Raw genomic sequence first — 26,031 nt, forward strand, 5'->3', positions numbered from 1 at the left:
AACCTAACTTTAAGTGTTAAGTTTCAGCTAAATAAAAATATTAAATGAAACGTATGGAGTAATTTTATATAGACCCCACCCACACCGCCTCCCCAATCGGATTGGAAGTAGTTGGAGACACTCTCACAGCTTCAACCACTTGTTGCGAGCAAGACGTATCATAGGCTGCCCCCTCAGGTGTTATAGGTGATATGTCAGGTATTTAGGCTGCGCTCTTCTTGGTTGGTTAGTTGGAAACAGCTCAAAAACTGAGTAAGACGGAAAAACGAGGTAAGGTGTTATGCGGCACAGACATGTCTGCGGCACAGACATGTCTGCATCACAGGCATGGCCTTCCCAGCGTGGTGGGCTTTGTCCACATATGTCCCTCTGCCAGGGTCTGGGTTTGACAGTGACTGCAGTGTTGGGCATCGCTGTCGGTCTGTTGTAACTTCTGCAAGGGAGGGGAGGCAAGGGCAGTCAAATCGCGTGGTTTTCCAAAAGTGGCTGATGTCTCAATAAGTGGGGCTGAAAAGAAAAACATCTCTAGATGGTATGGAAGTTCAAAGATAGGCAGTGCAGGGTTGGGTCACACAGCATCTGCATCGGGTGGGGTTGTGTCCCATTGGGAGGAGATGTGGCCGCCTCGTTGACTTCCATGGCCAAACAGCCAAGGAAACGCTGACAGAGAAGGTGGTCCGCAGAAGAACCACAGACATGGAGTGCGCAGAATCCATAGCGAAATGAGACTTTTCAGGGGCGTCATCACCGTTTCGACCCAAAGGGCGGCGCCGGGTAAAAAACGAAGACCGTTTCCATCGCAAGCAGCAAAATCCTGCCAAAAGTGGCCGACTGACCTTTGTGTTGCTATTTCTGTCCCAGCTTTCTATTTCTGCTTCGTGGTACAACCAACCTCGAGCACACATAGCCTGCATTCGTCTGACAGCGAGCCTCCTTCCTACACCGCAGTGTGACTGCTGGGGGTGTGCAAACACGAGCGTGCTGTTTACCTTTTCATAAGCCTCGTGACACGTGTGCACAAAAATACTTAAGCTGTGTGTGTGTGTGTGAGGGGGGAGGACTTCAGAGGGGTGGTGTGTTTTGTGGCCTGCATTCCACATGACTTCTGTAACATGATCCCTGCCTCTTTAAGGGCTGGTTTCTTGGGGAGGGGGGGGTATATCCAGGCACAACAACGCTGGAACCCTGGTCTCCCATCCCGTAGCCTACTGTCTGTGTGTGTAATGAACAGGACAAAACCTTTGTTTTCAGGATTGGCAGAATATGTTTGAGGTCAGTGTGCGCTTGGAGACAGCACTGACCAGGAGGAGGTGTGCAGTGTCTCATGGGTACACACACACCATCCTGGCTGGGGTTTTGCACCCCCTGGTGGTGGTATTTGCACATGAGCCAGTAGGGAAAACCATGCCTGGACTAGTCCTACACTGTCTGGTGGGACTCTCCTGGCCTCCTAATCCTGAACCCACAACCTGCTCAGAACCTCTAACCTCAATCCTGCTAAGACATCATCATCATCATCCCGTTTAGACCACATGGGCTCCTGAGAGGCTGCAAGAACACAACCGCTGCAATATGACAGGAAACACATATTCGCAGTTTTCCAACAAAATCTGGACCCCTTGATCTCTTACATCCACAATATAGTCTTCATTTTTGCAACAGGTTCACAGAGGGATTTTTATATCCATAAAATGCAACTTTTAATCACTCACTGGTAGAAACGAGTTATTCAATTATCTCAAAATAAGAGGCAAATATGCCTTGTTTGGGAACAATTTGCCACTTCAAGCTTTTGGAGCACAGGGGTTTGAATACTTATGCAAGCGGCACATTTCAGTGTACTTGCCCAGCAGATGGCGACTGTAAATAGGGTTTATATTGTCATTATAATATAAACTATAAATTAGGGTTATACTATCAACCAGCATGGAAACTGGAAACAGAGTCAATCCATCAATCAACAGTCAGTTACCACAACTTATGTGTAAAATGTTTATTGGCAGCGATACCTTCAACAACACTGAACAATAGCCACAGGCTCGCACGAGAGAGTAATGCACACACGCTAAAGAACACGATCCAAACATACGAAACGACACAAGGAATACGGTGCACGGTGTACGCCACGTCCGCACGCTCGCAGGACTGCGCGGCTTCTGCAGCCGCAGGTAAAATACAACTCATAAATGTCCGAACCCCAAAGACATGCTGTCCATGGAGAGTGTGTTCCACTGATGGATGGATGAGTGACCCAGTGTAAGTCACCTTGGTGAATAAGGTGTTTTGACTGATAACACTACACAGAGTTCATTGGAAGTCGCTTTGGAGAGAAGCGTCTGCTAAATAAGTGTAAATGGTTGGCGCCGCATCGGGAAGCTGTGCCGTCTCCTTTGCCAACGTGGGTGTATCTGGTTTCGATGAGAAACGTGTGTCTGTGTAAGTACGTCTGACACTGAAGTTACATAAAGCTGCGAAAACCCGCTTGCGGTGACCTGAAACATGCATTCTCACATAGACATATCACTACACGGGGACACACACACACACATTAGAAATTTTCCAAGAGCAAACACAAGTACGGTTTAGGCACAACATCGAAAGATGCCACATATGTTTTTCACAGTTGCACAGTTTAACAGCGCTGCAGTCCGGCCCCTATACAAAACTGGGTAAACAAACCACAGTACGTTGTTTGGGGTGTGGTAAATGGCTTCTGCTTTTTCATATCTGTGGCCAGAAAAAAAAAAAGAAAAAAGATGAGAACATTGAACATCTCATTGAACACAAAAATGGACAAAGACAGGTTGGACAGACATTATTTAGGGTGAAATGCAATGGGATGCACACGTCTCGACGCATCGCTTGTGATTCCTCATATAAACGAGATGTCTTCAAGCTAATCGGAGAACAGACTAGCGAAGGACTTCCGGAGGCTGCGAATGGTCTCGGCCTTAGCCTGGTCCTCGCTGCTGGAGCGGAAGAAGGAGGAGCTGCCGAAACTGAAGGCGTTGGTCAGGGATTGGGATTTACTGCAAAACACAAAGAGAGGCGTAATAGTCAAAGTGACCACCTTGCTCAAATGTGACTTATGGATCTTCTTCCTAAACATGGAGCTGTAATGTGCTATGTAGGCCTACACACAAAGCAGAAGTCTTACTTGAGCTGTGGTTGGGACCGTGCCTTTCCTTTGTCTGTAGTCTGCTCCTCTGTGGTTGACTGAGTCTGGGTTGGGGTCGGGTCCCGAGCCTGTTGCTGAGGTGGGCCTTCGGGCTCAACCTGGGCTTGGGTCTTGCCCTTTGTGGGAACCTGGGGCTGAACTTGAGGTTTTGAATTTTGCTGAGACGGCGCTTTGGGTGTTTGATGCCGTGCTTTGGAAGGCTGGTCATCAGGCAGGTCATGACCCATGGCCCGTGGCTGCTGACCGCCTCTGAACGAAGTTAGTTGCTGGGCAGAAACACTTTGGTTCGGCTCTGCTGAGGGGTCCTGTCTTTGTAATTGAGATTCTCGGGGTTTCACTGCGACCCCTGGGTTTAGTACGAGAAACACTTTATAACAAAACTAAATTCCACTCAAATATATTGACAAAGCATTTGTTATACAACTCTTTTTTTAGTATTCCCTTGTTGGTTTGCATCCTGCTTATAACGAGGTTGAACCCAGGTCACAATGGAGGCACAACAGGCACATAACAGGCAAGGAATTGGAGCATCCCATGGGACGGCTCATACAGAGGTCACAGAAAACAGAGTACAGTGAAAAGAGAGGTAAATGCAGGTGGAAAGAGGTCCAAGTGGTAATAGCCAAGAGGAGACCGTACCGAGACAAATGGCATACATACAGACCAGTCATGCATAGAGGCAAGGCGTGATGAGGACACATACATGCTTTGAAACGTAATATTATTCTAGCATACTGGAGATTTATGGCTTTATCAGGTAGTGTAGTGGTTTGAGCTGCTGCCGTGCACTCAAAGGACCCAGTTTGAAATCCCACCTCTTGATGCAGTAACCTTGAAGAAGGTTACTTACCCTAAATTGCTCCAGTAAAAATGACCCTGCTGTATAAATAGGTAAATTGCCCTAAGTTGCCCAACACTATGACTTGCTTTGGAGAAAAGTGTCAGTCTAAATACATAAACGTGAATCTAAATTCACGGTGTTCCGTGGACGAAGGAGAGTTTCTGGTGTTCAGAAGAGAAGGATCCGAAAAAAATGTATAATATAGGTGGTGAAAACCAGCTATTGATCATATTGTTTAGATGATGCCTTTATTGAACACATTACAAATTTTACCCATTTGTATTGCTGGGCATTTAAGAACATTGCTTCAAACTTCTACAGAAAGTCTGCTTTTTAGAATTTTTTTTGAGGTTTTTAGGCTGTACACTGGTTCCTCGTAACATGATCACAACTGACACTGCAAATCTGTAGCTCAATTTGTTAGCAACTTCAGCGTCACTTGTGCACATGTAACAACTGGTAAAAGCTTAATAATAAAGACATACCTTGACTTACGACAGTACATCAAAAAGTGTAATGCTTTAATTAACTTTTTTTTAGACAAATTGAGGATAGCTTTTCACTTACCCTCCTGTTTACAGGTTGGGTTCTGTAACAGTCTTGGATATAGCTATAATGAAAATACTTTACAGATTCTCCTCGACTTACGATTTTTTCGACTTCACGACGGTGAGCTGGAGAAAGACATTCAGTAGAAACTGTGCGTCGAATTTTGAATTTAGATTTTAGATTTGAGCTGTGGTTGGGATCTAAGATTTGGATCTAAGATTGGTTGGATCTAAGATTTAGATTTTTTAGATTTTTTTTTAATTTAGATTTTTTTCCCAGGCAAGCGATATTTGGTGCAATACTCTCTCACGATGCTGGGCATTGGCAGCGATCCGAGTCTCCCAGTCTGTCACGCAGAGGTGTATATTTGGTGCATTAAAAGCATTTTTGACTTACGATATTTTTCGACTTACGATGGGTTTTGCGGAACATAACCCCATAGTCAGTCGGGGACCACCTGTATAAGACTTTTAGTTTACGGTTTCTTGTTAACTGGGAAGCAAATTAAAATTTAAAAAAGACAGAAAAAAGTTATCTCCAAAAACTTCTGTTCAGTCCTGATTGTTGACCAATAAATCCCATATACATGAAAAAATATTCAACATTTTTTTTTTTTACTGAGAACCAAACCTCACCAAGTCCAGATGTGAACTGTGAATACTGTGGAAGTGAGATGAATTACTCTGTTCCCACACTGCTACAGCAAAAACATGTACTAGGTGGCAGCGTAAATATAGATCGCATTCCCTCTGCTGCACACCAAAATTTTAGAAAACGAGTGAGGAAAATCAAGTTATAAAGAAACAGGGAAATGTGTGTATCTTTGAAAATTCAAACTTGACCTTTGGTAAGAAGAAGAGCCAGTGTTATGCTTTAACGCTATGTTTCCTACTATCACGAAGACGCCTTGTTTTAATCACAAATGTCGCAACAAGAAACCTGCAGAATTTCCAGAAGAACTTTTATTGCCTAAGAGAAAGAAATAGGATCGAAATATCGTAAAAAGCAAATTATTATTCCACAAACATCGTCCGACCCATGTTACTTGGAGTGTGATCTCCAGATTCACAGCATACGGGCCCACACCTTACCAACAGGAGGGCCCAGCACGATCCTAACAGTATTAACCTTGTGATACCACATAGATGTCACAGAGTACATGGAACGTCACAGAGTAAAGTGGCTCTCTGCAGGCATCACATGCGCGCACACCTACTGGGAGCACATAGCGGCGTTTGAGGAAGGGACATAAACACTTCCAACGATCACAGGTCACTGTGCGCAACATCTACGGATCCAGGGTTAGTGGTCTTAGGAGTACTAAACGCCATTCGCTACTCGAGCTCCATAGCCAGATTTTGCAGAAACACAGAAAATTACTTGAGCTCATATGAAGGCTGAGCTTCACCCATAACATAGCCGAGAAGCTCTTGGAATTATAAAGAGCTCAACTGTTGGCTTTCACTCGCTAAAGGAAAATCAAGTTAACATAAAATCAAGCAGCTCATAACACAGTACAAGACGTATATGGAATACTGTACATTTCAGTCTCTATTTTTGTCTAATCTAATGGGCTCTAGATTCTAACTGGATAAAGTGCATGCACAGGGTCATGAGACAGGTTGCATACTGGTGAAATTTCCTGAGAAGAGCTTGTAAAATGCCATGGGAAAGAAAGACCAAGGGGGGAAGCGTGTTGGATGGATCGATGGATGCAGAGCTCCACAAAGTGATATCCATAAAAAGGCTATTGAATTAGGCTGTGACATTCTACCTAGACTGAAAAAGGCTCTGTCTTAAAGTAACCTGATATGGAATTAGATTGCAGTCCTTTTTCAGATCCACGATGGTCTTGTGCAACACGACGCAAAGCGTCCGACAAATAATGGCGGATGAACAGGAGTTAAGCTCAAAACTCCACGTACGTCAAGCTGTTGGCGCTCGGCTTTGGTTAGTACCTTGTGCTGTAAGTACGGAAGCGTTCTGAGCTGAACTGGTGGGGAGGGAGACGGCAGCTGTAGAGTAAATTCTGACTTCACACTTCACATCTGACGTTCATCACACATTTACGTGTTCGTAAATAAACGATATGACAAAGGCATTTGAGTGCATGAAGCGTGGATGCATTAATGTAGAGTCTGATTGTGTGACACATTTTCAAAGAGATAATTAAATATGCCCTATAATTTTATATGTTGTTAGTTTCAGTCTGATATGACACAAACTTTCACATTCTTATACTTGCTTCAGATTGATAAGCTATAATATAACACATTTGCTTCAGAGTGTGTGCCTATTAAACTGTTGTATTTGTATATCCATTATCCATAAACACATATACGTAATGCAAAGAGAGGCTGATTTCAATATTTGGAATGTCAAGTGAAATAAGCTACTTAAATCATCGGAAGCATAGCTTTATCTTTTATCCAACATCAATGGTGACCTTGAAGGGAATACCAAGGTCTATGGTGAAACAAAAGCAGCCACTGCAACAACACACATCAGCATGTACAGAAGTAGACGGCACACTTGGACATTGCATAGGACAGGCAGAGTCCAGGCCAGCCACTGAAACCACTGAAACACGACCAAACCGCACAGACAGCTTCATTACCCATATGCCTCACATTCTCTTTCTAATGTAAAAGTGAGCGTGTGGCTCAAAATTATTTCCCATGGATGTATCACTGTGCCATGGTGGCCTTTGGCCCGGCTGCAACACCGTTACAGTCCAGAATGTACTGTAAACAACCTTGAGGAGCAGGGCGCTGTGTTGCCATCTTGCCGGGATTCACCAAGGCGTCTTCTGGAGGTGTTTTCTGGAAGGCACAAATGCGGGGAAACAACAGCCATCAGGCCTTCGGGGGGAATGGCTGGATGATGCCAGTGGAATTGGAACATTGGATAAGGAAGGCGCGTCGGGGGACATTGCAAGGGATGTTAACAGCTGGCCAAAGACATCCATCGAATGGTATAGTTACCCTCTGGATGACTTGGAAAGTCAAAATACAAACCCATAACCCCTTCACAAAGCAAGACTTCAGGAGCTTTGCTGCCTTATTTCGCTGTTCATGACACTCGCTCAGCATGCTTCCCTACCTGGGATGGTTGAACCGTGGTGGGCCTCTGGGACGACCTTGCAGCTTGTCTTGCAACTGCCTGGTTCATTCTGGCCACAACCAAGTCACAGATGTGCTGCTTGTCCTCGGCCTGGTACTCGCCGATCAGCGGCATGGAGGAGCCTACCACCTGGAATACCCCACCGTTCAAAACCTGCCTGCCAGTTCTCCTCATGGAAACAGGCCTCAATATACCTCAAAACCAGATTACCAGGGCGCAACACATAGATACACTCAATCATCTTTCCAAAGTTGTGCTCAGGTGTATTTCTGATATTTCTAGGAGAATAAAATTAGCCTATAAACATAAAATTAGTGACAGAGCTTCTTGCACATGTTTGTACCATTAGCTTTGGATAGTTATTTTATAATACTAGAAATATATATATATGAAACCAGGCTTACATCCAAGTAAAACTGACAGAAATCTATAACTTCTGACTTGCAGTTACTGCATTTATTCAGTTATTGAGTGATACATGGCCTATAGCATAGTGGAGATCACAGGGCTGCAAAGTAAAGTAAAACACCATGAAACCAGATGATGTTCATCTGATCTAACTGTGGAATATGAAGCACCATGAATTTTTTTTAAAGACGTTTCTCTTTCGGCTGCCAACAGAGCCCAGAAATATCGAGGGTGGTAATGGAAAATATTTCTTGACAAAGCTCTCTAAGCTAAGAGTCCTTAAGCTGAGGTCAATGGACCACTTGGAGATCCATAGTTGGGCTTCAGGGGTTCTGGGAAGCTCAAAGCTTCGAAAATAGCACTGTCTAAATAAAAAAAAATTACTATCTATAACATAATTCTACGTGACGGTAATCAATTTTTAGTGCAACAGCGTAAGTGCAATATTTTGCTCAAAATCTTGTTCATGGACATTTTTTCTAAAATGGAGTCCTTGGCTTTCACTACATTTTCTCGGATCTGCGGCCGAGAAAAGCTTCAGAACCTCTGCCCTTAATGCTGCCAAGGGAACACGTTTTGAAAAGCATAGACTTGTGATACTGCATCATTTTGACATCTCTTGTCAGGACAATGACTCTGATCCCAATTTATACTTTAAATACAGCTATTGATCGCTTTAACGTATTACTTGTGGACGTGAAAATACCCTGTGGAATAATGAGGAGGTTTTTTTCTCAGTATATTAAAATTGATCCCTCCTCTCTGTTACTAGAAAAACTTCATTTTACCATTTAAGATTGTGGATCGAACACTGATGTTACGTGGCAAACAGCTTGTTTTACGAAAAAAACAATCTATAATACAAAGTGTGTTTAATTAAATAAATAAATAAATAAAACCTTGATTCTACTGTTTAAAAATGAATTTTATCCCTTCATAAGAGTGGAAGCTGTGGTGCTCTAATGCTTTCCTGCTCAAGCCAGATGATCACTGCATTCAGTAGCGCACTCATCACACACACAGCTACAGTCCCTTTTATGGACAGGATTAAGATATACATAAATGTGGCTTTTCAGCGAGGTTTCCACTGCTTACTTTTTTATACTTAGCCTCAGCTTCCCAAAAATTAGGTCACGAATTTGCGGCCAAGAATATATTATCATCCAAGACTTCCCTGCTGGTTTTTCGAATGGAAACCTTGGTTGGAGAAAACCAAGTAATTCAGCATTTAAAGTAACTCAGAAAGAAATCTACTTAAAGCATTCCTTTTCTTGCATTCAGTAAAGCAACTGCGATGTGAGTGGTACAGCGGATATTTCCGCACAAACCTTGTTGTAAGTAACACGTAGAGTGTTTGTTGTTTATGTGCTTGTGCTTTTAACATGCAGAACCTAAGTAGCACTTAGACTACGACTGTGCGTGATCATAGACTGCGGAGAAATGCACTGTTCACCTCTGTGACGTAGTCTTTTCCATCCTTGCCATGAATGGCTTTGACCGCACAGATGTCCAAGCCTCCAAAGATCTCTGAGCACGTGTCCACCCATAGCTTATACCTGCCAGGTTGGGGAGGGTCCAGAACAGCACACATTTTGGAGAAGTTTAACAACACATCCTGTGCAGTACATTGGGGGATGAGCTCCAAAGCACAAACCCTTAAAACATTATCCCTTATTAAAATACCCAATGAACTATTGTAATGGAATACTCATAATTCCTTGATATAATAGTATACAGGCGGTCCCCAATTTACGATGGTTTGACTTACGATTTTTTCGACTTTACGATGGTGAGCTGGTGTTACTCGTTCAGTAGAAGCCGTACCTCGAATTCAGAATTTTGATTGTGATGCTCTCTCGTGATGCTGGGAGGCAACAGCGATCTCCATCTCCCAGTCTGTCACGCAGAGGTGTTTATTAGATGTGTTAAATGCATTTTCGACTTACGATGGGTTATGATGGGTTCGCATAACGTAACCCCATCGTAAATCAGGGACCACCTGTATAATAATGTGATGTGATAGGTTAAGAAAATGTAATACTTGTTCACCTTTATAGACACAAAGCTAAAAAGAATTTCCTAATCTTCCAGCAGTTTTAAACAGAAGTATACACAACGCTACAGTTGTTTTCAAAGTTCTTAGTCATGCCCATTTCTGTGCTGATTATGATTATTTAAAATTTACTGACTACAAAAATACCACTAGTTCTTCTAGTGTCAGTTTTAGTTTGGTACTTTACAGCCATTGGAAGATTCTAGAAGGCACCAGAGTGTTGCAGAAAGACTGAAACATTCTGGAAAGCATCAGATCCTAAAACGTACTGGAATATTCGGTGCTTGGAACCTGGTATCTAAAATCACCTAAATTTGCTCACTTCAAGAATGTGGAATATTTTTCTAAAAAGTGACATATAGTACTAACTAACAGCACAAATATGATTGATCAAACGAAACCGAAAGGAAAATGCTAAACATTTACATAATTAAATTTTTGTTACATTGTGTAATTAATCTGCAACAGATTGGCATCCTGTCTGTGGTGTACCCTAACTGTACTTGCACCCTGTGCTTTTGGGATAGGCTCCGGATTGCCACGGGTCTAACTTTTATGAGTAGTAATGACAGTGAGAGAGTGAGAGGAAAATCATTCTACTCCACATATTTTCAAACTTGATATTTTTATGTTGTAAACTGACTGTAAAAGTGAAAAATCAGTCCATGTATGTCCTGAAAGCCAGATCTATCCAGGATAATTGTAGTCAGGGGTGTAGAAATAATGTGTGTGTGTGGGAGGGGCTATTGCCAGCCAGTCAAATCCAACTCTCGGCAATCACTTGTGTGCTTTTCCAGGCAGAGGAGGGACAGAAGTGCTTTGCCAGTGCTGCCTTCTCTGTGGGGCACAAACTTCATGCACACCAAGCAGCTCAGGAGCTGTGAAGCGCTGGCTTTTCCCACACTGCCACCATGTAGAAACCATAAATGACGCAAAAATTGACATCGCCGTAGGGTACCAGTCGAAAGCTCAGCTGGGCTGAGATGCCCGGAGATCTAGAAGACTTATGGGTTGCTTTGCCTTCACTCTCCGGTCCAGTTTGTCTCATACTGACTTTGCCCAGGTTGATCATTTGTTCTCACAATTTCCACTGGTATCACATGCAGACTCATGGAAGGTGGAGTATAAGAGGAAGCCACACCGATTTCTTTTAAGGTACGGAGGACAGGAAGACTCAGCCCGCTGTTTTTGCGTCTTGGACTCCAGAGTTCTACATGAAATGTGATTCTATAAAGTTTAGCTGCAACGCTCCTGACTGCTCTGGAAAACATCTCCACCACCATGGTGCCTTGGTGCCTTGGCCCAATCCCATACACAGCATGCCCCCCCCCTCCTTTCCCCCAATTGAGCTCATGAGTCCATCCTCACCTGTCTGTCATGGCCACTTGTTCAAGCATTGCAGAACCGGTGTTTGTCTTCCAGCTCCCAGAAATCGAGGTTCTCCTGCGGGAGAGAAATAGACAAACACCGGCAACGTTGTCTTCTGTCTGTCTATATTTCGGCACGGAATTGGGTATTTAAAGCGCGTCGCTCTAAAAAATGTTTAGCTGTAAGAAAAGACATGAGAGGAGAATCCTTGCAGAGTCCTGAGCGTCATGACAGAATACAAAAAAAAACCCATCTGTGACAATTGGTCCATTGTCGCGGCTGTCAACATCATAGTCACGTCCTGTGTCATTCCCCTGTCTCATCACCCAGACAAGTCGAGGGCAAGTAAAAACCGCACTTCCCCCAAACAAACACGCTTTTCTTTAGAGACCTTTGCAAGTTTTCCACTTGAAAACAACCTAACCGGTAACTCAAAACACATATTTATATGAGGTTTTTCCAGAGGTCAGTTAAAATAAAGCAGTGCTGTTACACAGACTATACTTTTGCAGCTTGGTGTTTACAAGCAGTTGTTTCATGCGGGGGGCTATGAATAGGATCATACTTCAACAAGTCCGCGCAGGAAGGTGACCGCTCTGCTGGCACATAAAAACGTGGTACATATAGACTCTCCAGTGCATCTCTGAATACATACATGTATGCTTTATAGTTGCTCCCAATCTTCTGAATCCTAATGTCATACTTAGACTCGACGAAGGGCTCGGTTGTGGTGTAGGCATGGGTTAGGGCCACCGCACTGGCAATGTCTTGAAATCCACTGTGGTTGGCCACCTTCACCTGCACACCAGACAGTGGGAACAGGATGAAGAGGGGGTATAATGGGGTGAAACAGGCTGATGGAGACAAGTTTGACAGGTTTGAATTTCCTTAGTCAAGGTACTTAACCCTAAACTGCTCCACTAAAATTACCCAAATGGGTGAATAAATCTAAGTAGCTTAACATTATAAGTGGCATTGGAGAAAAGGCTCAGCTAAATGAATTAATGTAAGTTAGGCCCCCAGAAGTAGAGGAAGAAGGTAAGAGAAGATTGATGACACTATCAGAGATGGAAGGTTGTAGGTGCACCGAGTCATTTTATCACACTGCCACCAAGAGACAAAATAACACACACAGAGAGGTGGATCGTATCGGTTTACGTTATTGCAGGTAGAAGACAGAATCTCACCTTTCCCATGCCACAGTGAGCGTGTCCAATTTTCACTACTACAGGAAATGTCGGCATAGTGACCTAAAACAGAAGCAACGCGTGAACATTTCATGCTTTCAAGTTACTCGGATGGGGCATCGCTGTAACGCTTCGTTCAAGAATCTCTTTGTAAAATGAACCTGCCGGGGGTGCAGGTCCCGAAAAAAATGGGCTGCAGTTTCTTTGAAGAAATGCGCAAGAAGAAACAACTGTCGTCCAGTGAGTCTGCCTCCGTTGCTGTCATGATTCAAGCCTCAGTAACGGACCAACTAGTAAACCGACTTTGCGAGACACCGTCATCCTGCCCTGCATCTGCAACACACCTCTTAAATCTGCACCTCCCCCCCAGGCACGTGAATGGAGTTATTTAGTACGAGTGTCCTTTCGAGCTTTCCTCTGCAACTCAGGTAGCAGAAGGGGGACACTGAGAATGAGTCTAAGGCGTTTCCTCTCCCTGAACCGTGACCGTGTTTACGAGTAAGAAAGCAAAAATATCCCACCGTCTCACTCACTCACTGTGTTCTGAGGTTAAGCTGTAACACCGGTTACAATTTGGAGTAACTAGTTGCTGTGTAGTCTTTATGTCTGTAGCGGAGGGGAGGCAGGGGTGTGTTTTGTTGAGAAAGGGGTGGTCCTTTGGAACAGGCCAACTTTACATAAGAGATCCCTCGCGCCAGCCCCCCGCTTTGGAGAACACGGTGGCAGCAAGAGACAACGTGGGTCTTCTCTGGCGTCGCATTCCAGCACCACCCCGACCGGCAGCACCGATCCCGGGCGGCAGGCGGTGTGCCGAGGACAAGGCCCGACGACATGGCAGCGAGCGCACTTGGGTGTGCGGCGCTAGCGCTCCTGCTGCTGGCTTTGGGTCGGTTGGAGCTGGCGGAGGGGTGCAGCTGTAACCCCACCCATCCACAGGAGCAGTTCTGCAGCTCCGACGTAGGTATGTGAAATGGGTCGGCAGATTACGGGGTGGGTGGAAGACCGACAGAGGCAGCTTTTCGGCTCTGATTGCGAGTTCAGAAAGGACTGAGGGTAAAACTGTGCTGTGCTTCGGGAATATTTTCACAGTAAGGATCGCACCGATTACCGTCTACAGGGTGTCTGATTGTGCTGGAATCTCAGACCACACAAAGTGCTTTAGCTCTGGCCTGCAGTGTGTTTTTGAGCGACTTTTCTCCAGATTTCTTACCTTTTCAAGTTTATTTTTGATTCCTTTTGCCATTTCAGCGCTGGAATTTTGGCCGCACTGAACTGCCCTCAGTTTAAGAGAAATGTAAAGACTTCATATTTTCATATGATAAATAAAATGGCACTAAAACATTTTAAACTGTTAAACAATAACTATGGACTTGGAGAAGCTGTTACTGGCGAACAAGTCATTTGAAATCATCCCTCGGAGGACTAACTTTGTTCATGATGAAATTGAATACACATTTTGCTGACAAAATCCTAACCCTAACCCTTTGGATGCTAGATTTTACTTTGTCAATCAAACTGGAAATAAATATCCAAAACAGAAAACTGAGCTCAATTAATGAAAAATCAAAGGAAAAAAAAAAAACAGTTTAAAAGGAATACAGGTGATGCGACTGGAGTGCAGTTACTTTTTAAAGCAGGCCGTGGTGATCTTTAATTCTGACTAAGCAGACACCAGTTTCCTCAAAACTGATCAAAATTCCTCAAAGCCGCCAAAAAAATGCTCCGAGAGGCACAGTTCAGGGCAGTGAAATGAAACTGCATAAATGTAGCTACTCAAGTGTGTTACAGGAGTTCCAGAAGCGCTACCATATTGTCAGATCTTCCGGGAATAATGAAACCATATTCAATAACCTCCCAGCAGACGAGACTGACAATAAAGGTTTGTTATACTGAGTAGTCCTGCGAATAATTTAGCGCTAAGTTTCCAATATCAAGAATTTCAGGGAGTCGTGATATTTGAAACAAACAAACAAACAAAAAAAGAACTAAAAACACACACATCTGCAGACACAGTCTTCCCTAGACTGTAGGACACAGCGCAATGGAACTGCACTGTGACTTAGTGTTGCCGATTCCTTCAGTTGAATGGAAAGGAGATATCGTTTCGGTGATCATATGAATTATCCCTATCAATCATGCAGCAGAATTAGAAATCTTTCGGGCTGCTGAAAGCCAAATTAATGTGGAATTTGGCCAGAGTTCTAGAACTGTGATTCTGAGACCTGACGGGTTGCAGGGACACATTGCAGTAAAGACCAAGAGACGAAAAGCTGTATTTGTGCATTTACTTCATACCGTAGAAGACTAAGAGAATAAGTAACTTCATAGCTGTACTGAAATACTGTCAGCTATTTGGCCTGTTTCGAAATCACACAAGGCCTTTCTTTTTGCAGTTATACGTGCAAAAATTATTGGGGAGAAGGTTGTGTCTCCCAGCAACAATTCTTCACCCCACATGAAGATGATCCAGTATGAAGTCAAACTGATGAAGGTGAGTTTCTGCAATTTACTACATATATATCTATAAATTCAAAAATCTAGGTCTTCAAAAAGCCAAAAAGTCAAAAAAGTGTTGGCAAAAAAAAAAAAAAAAAAAGCATCAGTAGCCTGGACTACATCAGTCTGATGCCTAAGGGTCCATTAGTGGTGTGAGGCCAAGATGATGTCATGGCTGACCACAGTAACCTTGATGATGGCCATGGCTCCAGGATGATTATATTGTCAGTGTGAAGATCACCGTCACTGAGCATAGTGTGGTGGGCACTTTGGGACACTCTTCTCATCATTCAGAGCCTACTTTCCCTATAAAACTCATTAAAATGTTTATTTCTCCTTTTACAGCTAAAGATGAAAGATGATGCGAATAAATGCTTCCTTTTATAAAAATAACAAGGTTGAAATTGCAGTCAACCAATTGTAAGTTTTTATACAGGTTTTAGATGCAATTAAACTACTGTTGCGGGGATCTCTTTGGAAACTGTTTCATCTCGGCCCACTGTGCTCTGCAGACTTCTTCTCACAATAAAAATATGTTTACTGCATTTCGCAAGAAAACATTGTTGAGTGGTTTACAGTATAAGCCGGATATTGCGCAATGCCCCAAAGAGATGTTAAGATTTGAATTTTGTTTAGAAAGTGTCTGCATCTTTGGTCAGGTGAGGTGACAATATATTCCTTCTGACAGATGTTCAAGGGCTTTGAGAAGGTAAGGGACATCCAGTACATCTACACGCCTTTCTATTCCTCCCTCTGCGGGATCAAGCTGAACTCCAAAAACAAGGTTCAATACCTGATCTTTGGTAAGACACCCATATCCGGAGACAAACTAATGTTTTTGGACAGGATCGAAGCTGAGATGCTGTGGCCTCCAAACAGCTCTAGGCATCAACGCAGTCCTTTGGTCTTTATGTGGCAGCAAATAATTCCACTATTAAAGCTTATATCCAAGGTCTAAAATGCTGTTAGAATTCACTTTGTTTACCAGACACATGTAGGTAAAAAGGAAACATTCTGGCATCAACTGAAAGGGTGCTGTCATGCTTACTTTTCATATTTAAATATGTTATGAATTTGGAGGTATGTGCCCAGCTTATGTGTTCTGCAGATATTTGATAAACTTTATATAATACTGAGGACGGGAGTGCGGTGGCGCAGTGGGTTGGACCACAGTCCTGCTCTCCAGTGGGTCTGGGGTTCGAGTTCCGCTTGGGGTGCCTTGCGACGGACTGGCGTCCCGTCCTGGGTGTGTCCCCTCCCTCTCTGGCCTTATGCCCTGTGTTGCCGGGTAGGCTCCGGTTCCCTGCGACCCCGTATGGGACAAGCAGTTCTGAAAGTGTGTGTGTATATAATACTGTGCCTATATCTAGTGGGTTGCTATACTGAAACTGCTCAGTGACAGACCGCCCCCCGACACACACAGTATGTTTTGTGCCTTTCAGCCAACATACTAAGTGATGGGAAGATATCTGTTGAGCTTTGCAACCTTGTGGAGCCCTGGAAGCACCTAACCATGTCCCAGAAGAAAAACCTCAACTACAGATACCACATGGGCTGCTCCTGCAAAGTAAGTTTCAGCTGTCTTGACACAGTACAACTTGTGCACGGGTCAAAATGGTATACTAGAGCATCAGAACTGGAAAAATTACTGCAGTGACCATTCTGAGTCATGCAAATATGCTCCTCGTATTATCTATTATTATCTATTATTATTTTATATTATTATATACAATGTGTGTTGAGTTCTTCACAATTCCAAATTGCACAATGTTGGAGCAGATGTCTACCGATTTTGGCAAACGTGCCAGACACGTTCACTCTGCAGTGGAATCTCCAAATCTTCCTCCACCATTCCATCCCACACCCTATACCCTGGCACCCTGTCCCACAGATTTCAACATGCCATACCCTGCCCTGCACCACCAGTCTGGAGAAGGAATGCCTGTGGACAGACTGGCTGCTGGACGACAACCTGACTGGAGATCAAGCCCGTAATTTTGCTTGCATGAAGCGCAATGATGGCTCCTGCAGCTGGTACAGGGGGGCCCCACTTCTTGGCAAAAACTTCCTGGACCTGAACGACCCCTAAAAGGGAAATAAGTGGGTGGGTTTATGGGAGGATGGATACATGGTGGCTTCGCCATTCAGCTGACAGAGGTGTAGTGTGGCCCTCTACCCAGCAGGACTTCTGCTATGATTGGAAAGATCTTCCAAAGACTGGGCTACGCATTACCGCTGAACCCACGGCGGTATGCATCAGAGAGACTTATTTTATTATGTCTTGTATCTTTTTATTTTGTATCAAGCTTCAATGCCCGGTATACAGTAGGGCAAGGATATATTTCCTTTCTTGATGATTTGTTCTGCAATTTTTACCTGGATTAAGACATACACATTGTGGACTACATTTACACCACAGCTAACAGCATGAGACATAGGTCAAGCATGGGAAAACAAAGTGAAGCGTTGAGGAGCTCGGCAGTGCTGCGAGGTATACCATGTTTAAGGCCAGGATTCTAAAAAAATCTTACTGCCCTGCCTGAAGAGTGCCTGTCATTTGTAAAAGAACCCGATAGACCAACCCAGATTGTTCTGGAAGGCATGGCTGTGATCTTATTTTTGAGGCCAGTCCTCTGCAGTAGTTGCCGGGGAAGCGAGCGCTAACACTGAATGTGCCAGCTGACATAGTTAACGATCCGACTAGAGTGATCCGGTTGTCAACCGACCGCAGCAATTGTGATCCAACATTACTTGTTGTCTGTTTCTATGGAAACTTGATTTTGCTTGTTTTTCCTTGTCAGTAATTACATTTTTATACACTTCTCTTAAAAATACATTGTTTTGTTTTTGTGGCAGGCAAACGACTTAAAAATCTCAAAAAAAATACAAAAAAAACCAAATATTTTTTAGTGAAAAAGCTTAAAAATTTATTTTTTTTGTAGCAACAATGGTATTGATTGAGTAGCCATCACTTTCTGAAAGGAAACTTTTTGGGAAGTTGGGCAAAATTTAGGCAGCAAATGAAATGCTTAAATATCTTATTTTGGATTCACCAATTGGCTATATTGAAGCCTCTGTACAGTATGCATAAAACTAAGCTTTAAAGGATATTTGCATATCTCATTTAACTGAATGTTTCTGTATACACTGAGAGGATACATATAAACAAAGTAAAACTGAAGAGGAATGGGGTAAAATTGGTTTTACATTCTGTACATTTTAAAGCTATTGCTATTTTTTTTCTTTTTTTCTTAAAACCTGTTTTCACTTTTGCAAAATAGAAAAAAACAAACACACAGACAAACATTTTATAACTCCAACTCTGATAGCGTTTTAAAAAAAAACAGTAATTCTCTATGGCATAATGTTTTATTTACATATGATTTGTTGTATCAGTATTTTTGTCACTTTAGCCTTAAACACGTAATACAAATTGTTGACTAAATTGGTTCGTAAGTGCTTTCTTTACCTTTTTAATTAGTAATCTGTTCGATTTCTGACGCGTTTCTTCTGATAGCAACGTAATGGCATACAAACTGCTTCTGCTGCCCAGTACGTCCGAGTAAACCAGTTCTGAGGGAGTACATTTCCACACCCACAGTTGAAACTAACTGCCTTAGAATAAAATCTGGCGGTTTTAGCAGGGAATAGTTCTCGAGCTGACAAGTCATACTCAATTGCACTTTTTTTTTTCATGATTAATTGCTGCACTGTATTTGTCCTTACAGTTCTTCTCTGGACACACATGGGTTTCCATGCACCCTCTCATAGCAGATCATTCTGGTACTGGATTATGGAGCAAATTTTACGTCTTACCGAAAACCGTCAAATACAGCGACTAAAAAGTAAAGCAGTTCATTGGTGCATGGGGGAAAACAACAGCGATTAATGTCTACATGAGCTCTCAGATCACTCCATGGGTGGAACACAACAATTTGTCTGTGACACGACATGTAAGGCAACTCCGATGGGGTCTTTCGGATTGCAGACCTCAGCAGCGAAGACAGACGCAATCATTGGGTTCCTCCGTTGAGTGAAAAATTATGGGTCGCAACTAGAACACGCTTCAGCTGCGGTTGGATGGGATTATGGGAGGGTGGAATCAGCAGATATCAAGCGCTTACCATGTCTTTATAGTTTGGATAGAAGGTTTGTTCGATCAGCGGGAACGCTTCGGGGCCGAGCTTCTTGTAGGCGCTTATTAGCCGAGCAAACTGGAAGTGCAACGGAGGAATGAGTCGTCAGTGATGAAGCAGATGCATTATTTTCCAGACTTTTCCATTCGATTTCATTCTAAAATTGACTTTTTAAGTTCTCTCACATTGCAGTAACTCCAGAAGTTTCCACACGTTAAAAATGAAATGCGTTCGCGGTGCCACGGACTTGACTGGGACACATGCATGATGCGTACCGCGGTAGCTGCATGAGCAGAGTGCAAAGCATGACAGTATGTGCAGTGCAGACAATTTTAGGACTATACATCTCAGAAGGGGAGCAGCCCTGTTCCTTCACTAGTCAGAAGCAAATATTAAAGTCCGCCGAGACCCAAAGCCTCCCCAGGAGACAGTCATCATAAATTCGGACACAGCAAAATGCAGAATCTGAATTACTCCAAGATGTCTCGCTCTGTAACTGTACGTTCCTTTGGACAATGTGTCAGTTAAAAAGGCAAAAATTACAATAATTGTTGCTGTCATGAAAGCACATAACATTAAAGACAATGTCTAATAAACTGAGTGTTATCCTCAATGCTGTAGCATTCAGTTCCCGATGACGTTAAACCGTTCATGGTAAAGTACTTCAGTTTTACATGGGCAGCGGAAGCAGCAAATCCAAAAAAAAGACATAACCATTTCCCATTTCATTTGGCTTTGTTGTTCCTTTTTCCTTGGGTACTACTTGAAAGAAAACGTTTTAAAGATCCAAATTAATAAGGAACACCAAGGTAGGTACTCTGATAAAAAATAAATGGAAAAATACCTTCTTCGATGAACAGGTAAAATTATGTCTATGGCTTAGCATAGGGCAAAATAAAATTGGGAAAATCTGCAGTAATTCTAATAAATATCCAAGTTTCCAAAAGCAAGATCAGTGAATAGTTTATTTAATACAGTTTTAATAAGGTCGTGTTAATCTATGGCCATGCAAGCTAGAAGCTGGTTGTTCTTGGGAAATTCTGGAAAAATTTCATGTGAGATTGTTGGAATATTAACATTCGCTTGCCACCAAATGCAACCAGTTTGACAGTTATTTATTTGGAACTTTAAAAAAAAAAAAAAAAAAAAAAAGTGTCATAATATTATTTTATACAGGGGTGTATAAAAATAGATTTACATTTGCTTATGTAGGTGACACCTTTGTCCAAAGCAACTTACAGTGCTGGACACACCACACTAAGCTCTGCACAATCATTCACTCATCTACATTGCTGAGAAACATAACACACTCACTCATATGTCTGTGTGTACAATATGGACAACACATCTCTCCGGACTTTGGGAGGAAACCAGAGTACCCAGAGAAAACCCACACAGATGGAGGAAGAGAGGAGATGCAAAGTCAACACAGACTGAGCTGGATTTCAGCCCAAGTCTGAATGCACAGAACAGGTGGTGTGAAGCACCAGTACTACCTGCTGCACCGCCATGCCGCCTTCTTCAGTTAAATCTTATACACTACCTCCTTGTTTTTACCGCGCTATACATAGTATAAACATACTCTTGGTTTGCTTACTTCCTACTACGCAAACGAGGGATAATACAGTACATAAATTCTAACTGCATTAAGCTTACTTTCTGCGAGTTATAGTAATGTCATAATGTGACATTAAATGACACAAATGCAGCGATGCAGCAAACCATAAAGGAAGTCCTACCGCCCAGGGTTTATCACAGAGGTTGTAGACAGACTCCAGGGAATTGACGCTGGGAATGCCGGCATACTGGAGGCCGATGATCAAGTTTCGAAAGTCCTCGTTCTCCACCATGCTGAAGGCATGTTGGCGAATTAGAACAAAATCAGGCATGAAAGACCTGTAAAAGATGACAGAGTATTATACCCTTTCAAAAACCAAGACCATGTGATGAATGTCATAAAATGACATGTTCTGGGGAAGAGGAAGGTGATGGGGATAGGGAGGAAGATTATCATAACTGGAATTAAACTTTGGACAGCTTATGCAAATAATGCCCCATATTCCAACACAAGTAGGCTTATCCAGTCGGAGGCAGCATTACTACTAAAGGTATATAAATCCGCAATAAACACTCGTAGACAACTGCAGGTGCCTTTCTGATGGAAATAAATTTACATTGATTTACTTAGCAGACACTTTTCTCCAAACTGACTTCCAATGAGCTCTATGTAGTGTTATCAGCCCACACACCTTATTCACCACGGTGACTTACACTGCTAGATACACTACTTACACTGGGTCACTCATCCATACATCAGTGGAACACACACACTCACTCTGTCACTCACACATTCTAGGGGAATGTGAACAGCATGTCTTTGGACTGCGGTAGGAAACCAGAGCACCCAGAGGAAACCCACACAGACTGAGCAGGGATTGAACCCATATCCTCTTTCACCACCCAGGCACTGTGAGGCAGCAGCACTACTTGCTGTGCCACCATGCTGGCCAGGAAACTCCTTACCGTTACTCATCCATTTATTCCGCTGGCTGCTCAATGGTATTACAGCAGGAGGTGAGATTTGAACCTCTGACCTTCAGGACCACAGGCAGCAGGTCTAACTGCTACGTTACCAGTGGTCTGAAGTACCTGTACCGCTGAAATGATGTTGTGCCCGCAGTATAAACTTTGATCAAAGGCTCCCAGAGTTCAAATCAGACACGAGAGAGATGGAGGGAAGAAGCGGCCTTTCAAACCCCTGCCACCTTCTCCGTACCCGCAGTCGATTCCCATCGGAAAGGCGGCCGTCTCAGACCGCTTCCCTTGGATCTCTTCCTCTCGATTTCTTCAGCCAGACGACTGAGTTGGCTTCACATGGAAAATACGACATCTTCTACAACTTTTCTCACAGGACTCTAACTCTTTCAAGTGGCATCAACATATAATTCAGGGAGTTCAGGCAAAGTGACACTTATGCGTGTACCTAAAAGTGCTTACCTACGCCAGCAGCTAACTACGTGTCTTGGCCTTTAATTTAGAAACAAAAAGTAGCGAGTGTGGCCTGCTTACTTTAACATGTATTGATTTCTGTTTGTACAAATCCGAATGGATAGTAATTACAGGGAGCTTTGTGGATCCACCTCACTCCCCTTAAGGAATGATTCATTCTGTCCGCTCTGCCTCCTCTAGCCACGGCTCGGCTGTGGTCAAGTCGCTGGGACACGGCGGAGATTCTCTCGGCTCCAGTTCAGCGGCACGTAGCGCCACCATCTAGTGTTACACCATCGATATACCGCATGGGCCAGTTTTACAGGGGCAAGGTGCTCTGAGCGTGGTGCGGCCAAGCGGTCCATTGACCGTGTGCATGGCATCGAAACCTGCGTAGCTGGGGGGGGGGTGGACGGCTTATCACAGGGGCCACTGCACACGAGTCAAAAATAAACAGGCCACAGGCACTCAGTCATTACAACCCACTGTCGGTTATCCAATGGGGCAAGAAGTTGAGTTCCTGCCCCAAATGAATAACCTTCTGGTATTTTCCATGGGGTTGGAGACCCTCCAGACCAAGGTATGTAATCCACCGTGTCTCCATTTGGAAAAGTATTCAATGTCTTTCCTCTTAGTCAGCATGTATGAGAGAGACAAAGACTAGTGCTGAGTGTGGTTTGTGCACTCTGCTGTGACAAGGTCAGGAGAAAGTGAACAAATTCAAAAAGCGTTCTCCTCGCAGAGACAAAAACATGGACGTGCTTCAACTGTCTACCCTAACAGGGCAGTTCTCTGTAAAGCCCTCAGCCTCTACTTAGGCAACGGTACACGCGGTGTCATACCTGACGACCTTGGTCGCGTTCCTGAAGGCCTGGACGTGCACGTTGCATGTTCCGTTGGCATGCGACACGAGGCTGATCTCCGAGAATTCAGCCTGGAGGAGATGGTAAAAGACAAAATTTAAAACGTTTTTCCATTACGTTCGCTGCCGAAATGCTAAAGTCTTTGAAAGAGATGCAAAGAATAGACTCGTCACGCTGAATCAGTGTCATTTCAGGCGCTCCGTCATTTACATTTACGTTTTACATTTATTCATTTGGCTTTCTTCCGCACCGACACACAACTTGGAAAACAGCACGAAAAGAACATTACATCAGCAGAAGGAGAGATTTGGATGCAAACACGTGATTCTAGACAGCAGTCAATGTGTCGCACACCACGGTATAAACCAGTACACATCACGCAACTTGCTGCATGCAGAGGTCTTGGTCATCTACTCTGCTTAACCCCAATCGTGACCCCTCTCGATCCTGAAATGACCCCTCTCGATCTTCTTCGTTAAATTCTTCAACCATCACTCATGAATTAGAAGAAACGCAAACGTCAGTGTGTTCCACTCTGCCTGAAGCAGGTTATTTTCCGTCCTTCGGAAAGAGTCCCAGACGAAAGACAGATGTTCTGCATCCAAGATTATATTTCCTTTCGAGCTAAAACACAGCCGAAACACTCACATCTTACCAAATATTTCATCTTTTCATATTGGTTTTATTGTATAGTTAAGAGGATTTTTCATGAGTCATGAGACATTTGCATAGCAGATATTAGAATGTGTTTCGTCATTCCTTTCTGTGGGTTCAGTTACGTATAATGAAATGCCTTTGGAAAACATCTGCGGTTGTGTAAATGCCTGAAGGCAGTATTGTTTTGGATGCTCTAAACCCACGCAGCAGCTCTTTGTGTGTTTCACGTTTATTGCTAAGGGAGAGCTGATTTTCCCCATCAAATGCAAATGAGTCATTAACTGCAAACCTGTAATATTTTTAAATGCATTACTCCCGGGAACACCTTGACTATGAAACATCTGAAGCGGTTTGCCACTTCTGACAGCTCCATGAGGTGTCTTTTAAGCAAACCATCTGGATGCGACTCCATCGGCGAATGTTTTCCTGCCTGAGATTTGTGGAAGGTGAGGGTGGGGGGTTCTGGACTTAAAGCTTTCGAGAGAGAACGTGGAAACTCTTTCAGGTCAAGCACCAAGTTGCATTTTTTTTCGTCTTTTCATTTTTCAAAGAGGAAAAAAATTCTGAGGAAAGCTGTTATATAAGACGCCCACATTTTGTTTTGCATTAGAAGATGGTCGATGAAGATTTTCATGGGCTGTCTGTGAGGAATAAGAATATTAAAAGCTCTTACTGTGTGTATGTGGGTGTGTGTGTGTGTCTTCGAGAGGAGCAGTAGACTTACCTGTTCCACTTTGATGTCATGTTCTCCCTGAATCTTCTTCCCTCGGAACAGCTTGACCCTAAGGAAGACACAAAGTTACAATGAAAGAGTTCTCGAGCTACCCTATAGGAGAAGGAGAGTTGAGAGCCTGCTTATTTCCTCGGGGGCTTTTAAAATAAGAAATGTGCCATAATCTCTGCCGAATTTTCACCATGAAAGCTTGAGCAAAGACCAAGTTCGTTGTGGAATTGTGATTAATTTCCTTTTTTTTGAAAAAATATGTTATAGGACCAAATGTAGAAGTGGAAAAAGTCAATGTTTTAACTTTGTATCACTTTGCCATGACTGAGTAACAAATTCTCAATGAGAAACTCTCTATCAGCAACAAGCTACTGTGGTAGATCGTTACTGTGTTGGACACATCGCAACACAGGCAACACCTATAATTTTATGTCTCGTTCCATAAAGACTTGGGAACAGTAACAAAGCATCATGTGGACATCAATTATTTCTTTGGTACTTTGAAGAATGGTAACTACATGAGACCTAAAGGGCAACACCATTATATCTTTCCACATAAAAATGTACCAGTAAGTTGTGTTTGAGTTAGGGTTAGAGTTAGGATTCTTCTTGCAGATACTGTAATCCAGGACACTTCACCTGTAGTAACTGAGAGCCTTGGAATTTGGCATGAATCTCAGAGTTCTGTGATCATTTTATGAAAAGATCATCATAACTAGGAGGAAGTGCGCATGTTTATAATCTTTCAGAGTATGAAACCTGGAAAACATAGCACAGACAGAGAGATGTCTTTTACCTCAAAGTTTATCAACAAAAGCCTGAATTTTTCAAATCAAAATGTTCAAAATTGCCTTTGAAGGTAAAACATTCCAGTGACCTATATATTCATGCAATACATGGAGCTATGTATTCTTGGAAAAATTTTCTTTATGTAGTTGGTTTGTATTGTCATGGTGTGGGGTAGAGCTGCGGTGAACTAATGATTCCTGGACTTTGAAAACACCATGGATTTAAGAACATAGTGGTCAGTCCAACAACGAAAGTTTTCATGGGAAGGTTTATCAGTGTTGTTTATGTAAAGATCTAACAAAAGAGGACCAAGGACTGGACTGTGGGGAACCCCTTTAGGATAAAGAATACATTTTGTCACCAGATTGTGTACAGTGTTAATACAAAAGTGCATTTTTCATGCTATTTCAGATGTAACAATGGACTTAATCGTGACTGGGTTGTACTGCCACCCTGTGGGTATTTTCCACACACTTCCTGCTGTAAGACTTTGACAAAAGGCGACTTAGAAAATCATGTGATTCTGCATGGAGACACCATCGGGGGGTGTAACAGCCAGTAAGGCTGTCCTCTGTTGGGGGACCAAAAAGTATTTGGTAATAGTACTCAGAAGAGTTATAAACACACACAGGGGAGACAAATCAGGCTTGTTTGAAAATTGCTGGGTGAGG

At 43.1% G+C, this 26,031-nt stretch overlaps 2 protein-coding genes across 2 annotated transcripts in view; one reads left to right on the top strand and one right to left on the bottom strand.

Annotated features, from left to right (window-relative positions):
- Positions 1 to 2,338: 2,338 nt before the first annotated feature.
- Positions 2,339 to 26,031, bottom strand: part of LOC108925557 (synapsin-2-like) — a 35,566-nt gene continuing 11,873 nt past the window's right edge. Inside the window, exons 2-13 of the mRNA XM_018737591.2 lie at positions 24,572 to 24,629; positions 23,170 to 23,261; positions 21,079 to 21,235; positions 19,328 to 19,417; positions 12,708 to 12,770; positions 12,176 to 12,318; positions 11,521 to 11,595; positions 9,553 to 9,655; positions 7,671 to 7,820; positions 7,324 to 7,390; positions 3,158 to 3,524; positions 2,339 to 3,029 (exon numbers count right to left, since the gene is read on the bottom strand). Coding sequence (XP_018593107.2) covers positions 2,897 to 3,029; positions 3,158 to 3,524; positions 7,324 to 7,390; positions 7,671 to 7,820; positions 9,553 to 9,655; positions 11,521 to 11,595; positions 12,176 to 12,318; positions 12,708 to 12,770; positions 19,328 to 19,417; positions 21,079 to 21,235; positions 23,170 to 23,261; positions 24,572 to 24,629 — 1,498 coding nt within the window. The 3' untranslated portion in view covers positions 2,339 to 2,896. The remainder of the gene's footprint in view (positions 3,030 to 3,157; positions 3,525 to 7,323; positions 7,391 to 7,670; positions 7,821 to 9,552; positions 9,656 to 11,520; positions 11,596 to 12,175; positions 12,319 to 12,707; positions 12,771 to 19,327; positions 19,418 to 21,078; positions 21,236 to 23,169; positions 23,262 to 24,571; positions 24,630 to 26,031) is intronic.
- LOC108925558 (metalloproteinase inhibitor 4-like) lies at positions 12,920 to 18,013 on the top strand. Its single transcript, XM_018737592.2, has 6 exons — positions 12,920 to 12,947; positions 13,390 to 13,668; positions 15,101 to 15,198; positions 15,892 to 16,006; positions 16,646 to 16,770; positions 17,095 to 18,013. The coding sequence occupies exons 1-6, from the start codon at positions 12,920 to 12,922 to the stop codon at positions 17,290 to 17,292; spliced, it is 843 nt and encodes a 280-aa protein (XP_018593108.2). The 3' UTR covers positions 17,293 to 18,013.

This window comes from Scleropages formosus, chromosome 1 (assembly GCF_900964775.1).
Source record: "Scleropages formosus chromosome 1, fSclFor1.1, whole genome shotgun sequence".
Lineage (NCBI taxonomy): Eukaryota > Metazoa > Chordata > Actinopteri > Osteoglossiformes > Osteoglossidae > Scleropages > Scleropages formosus.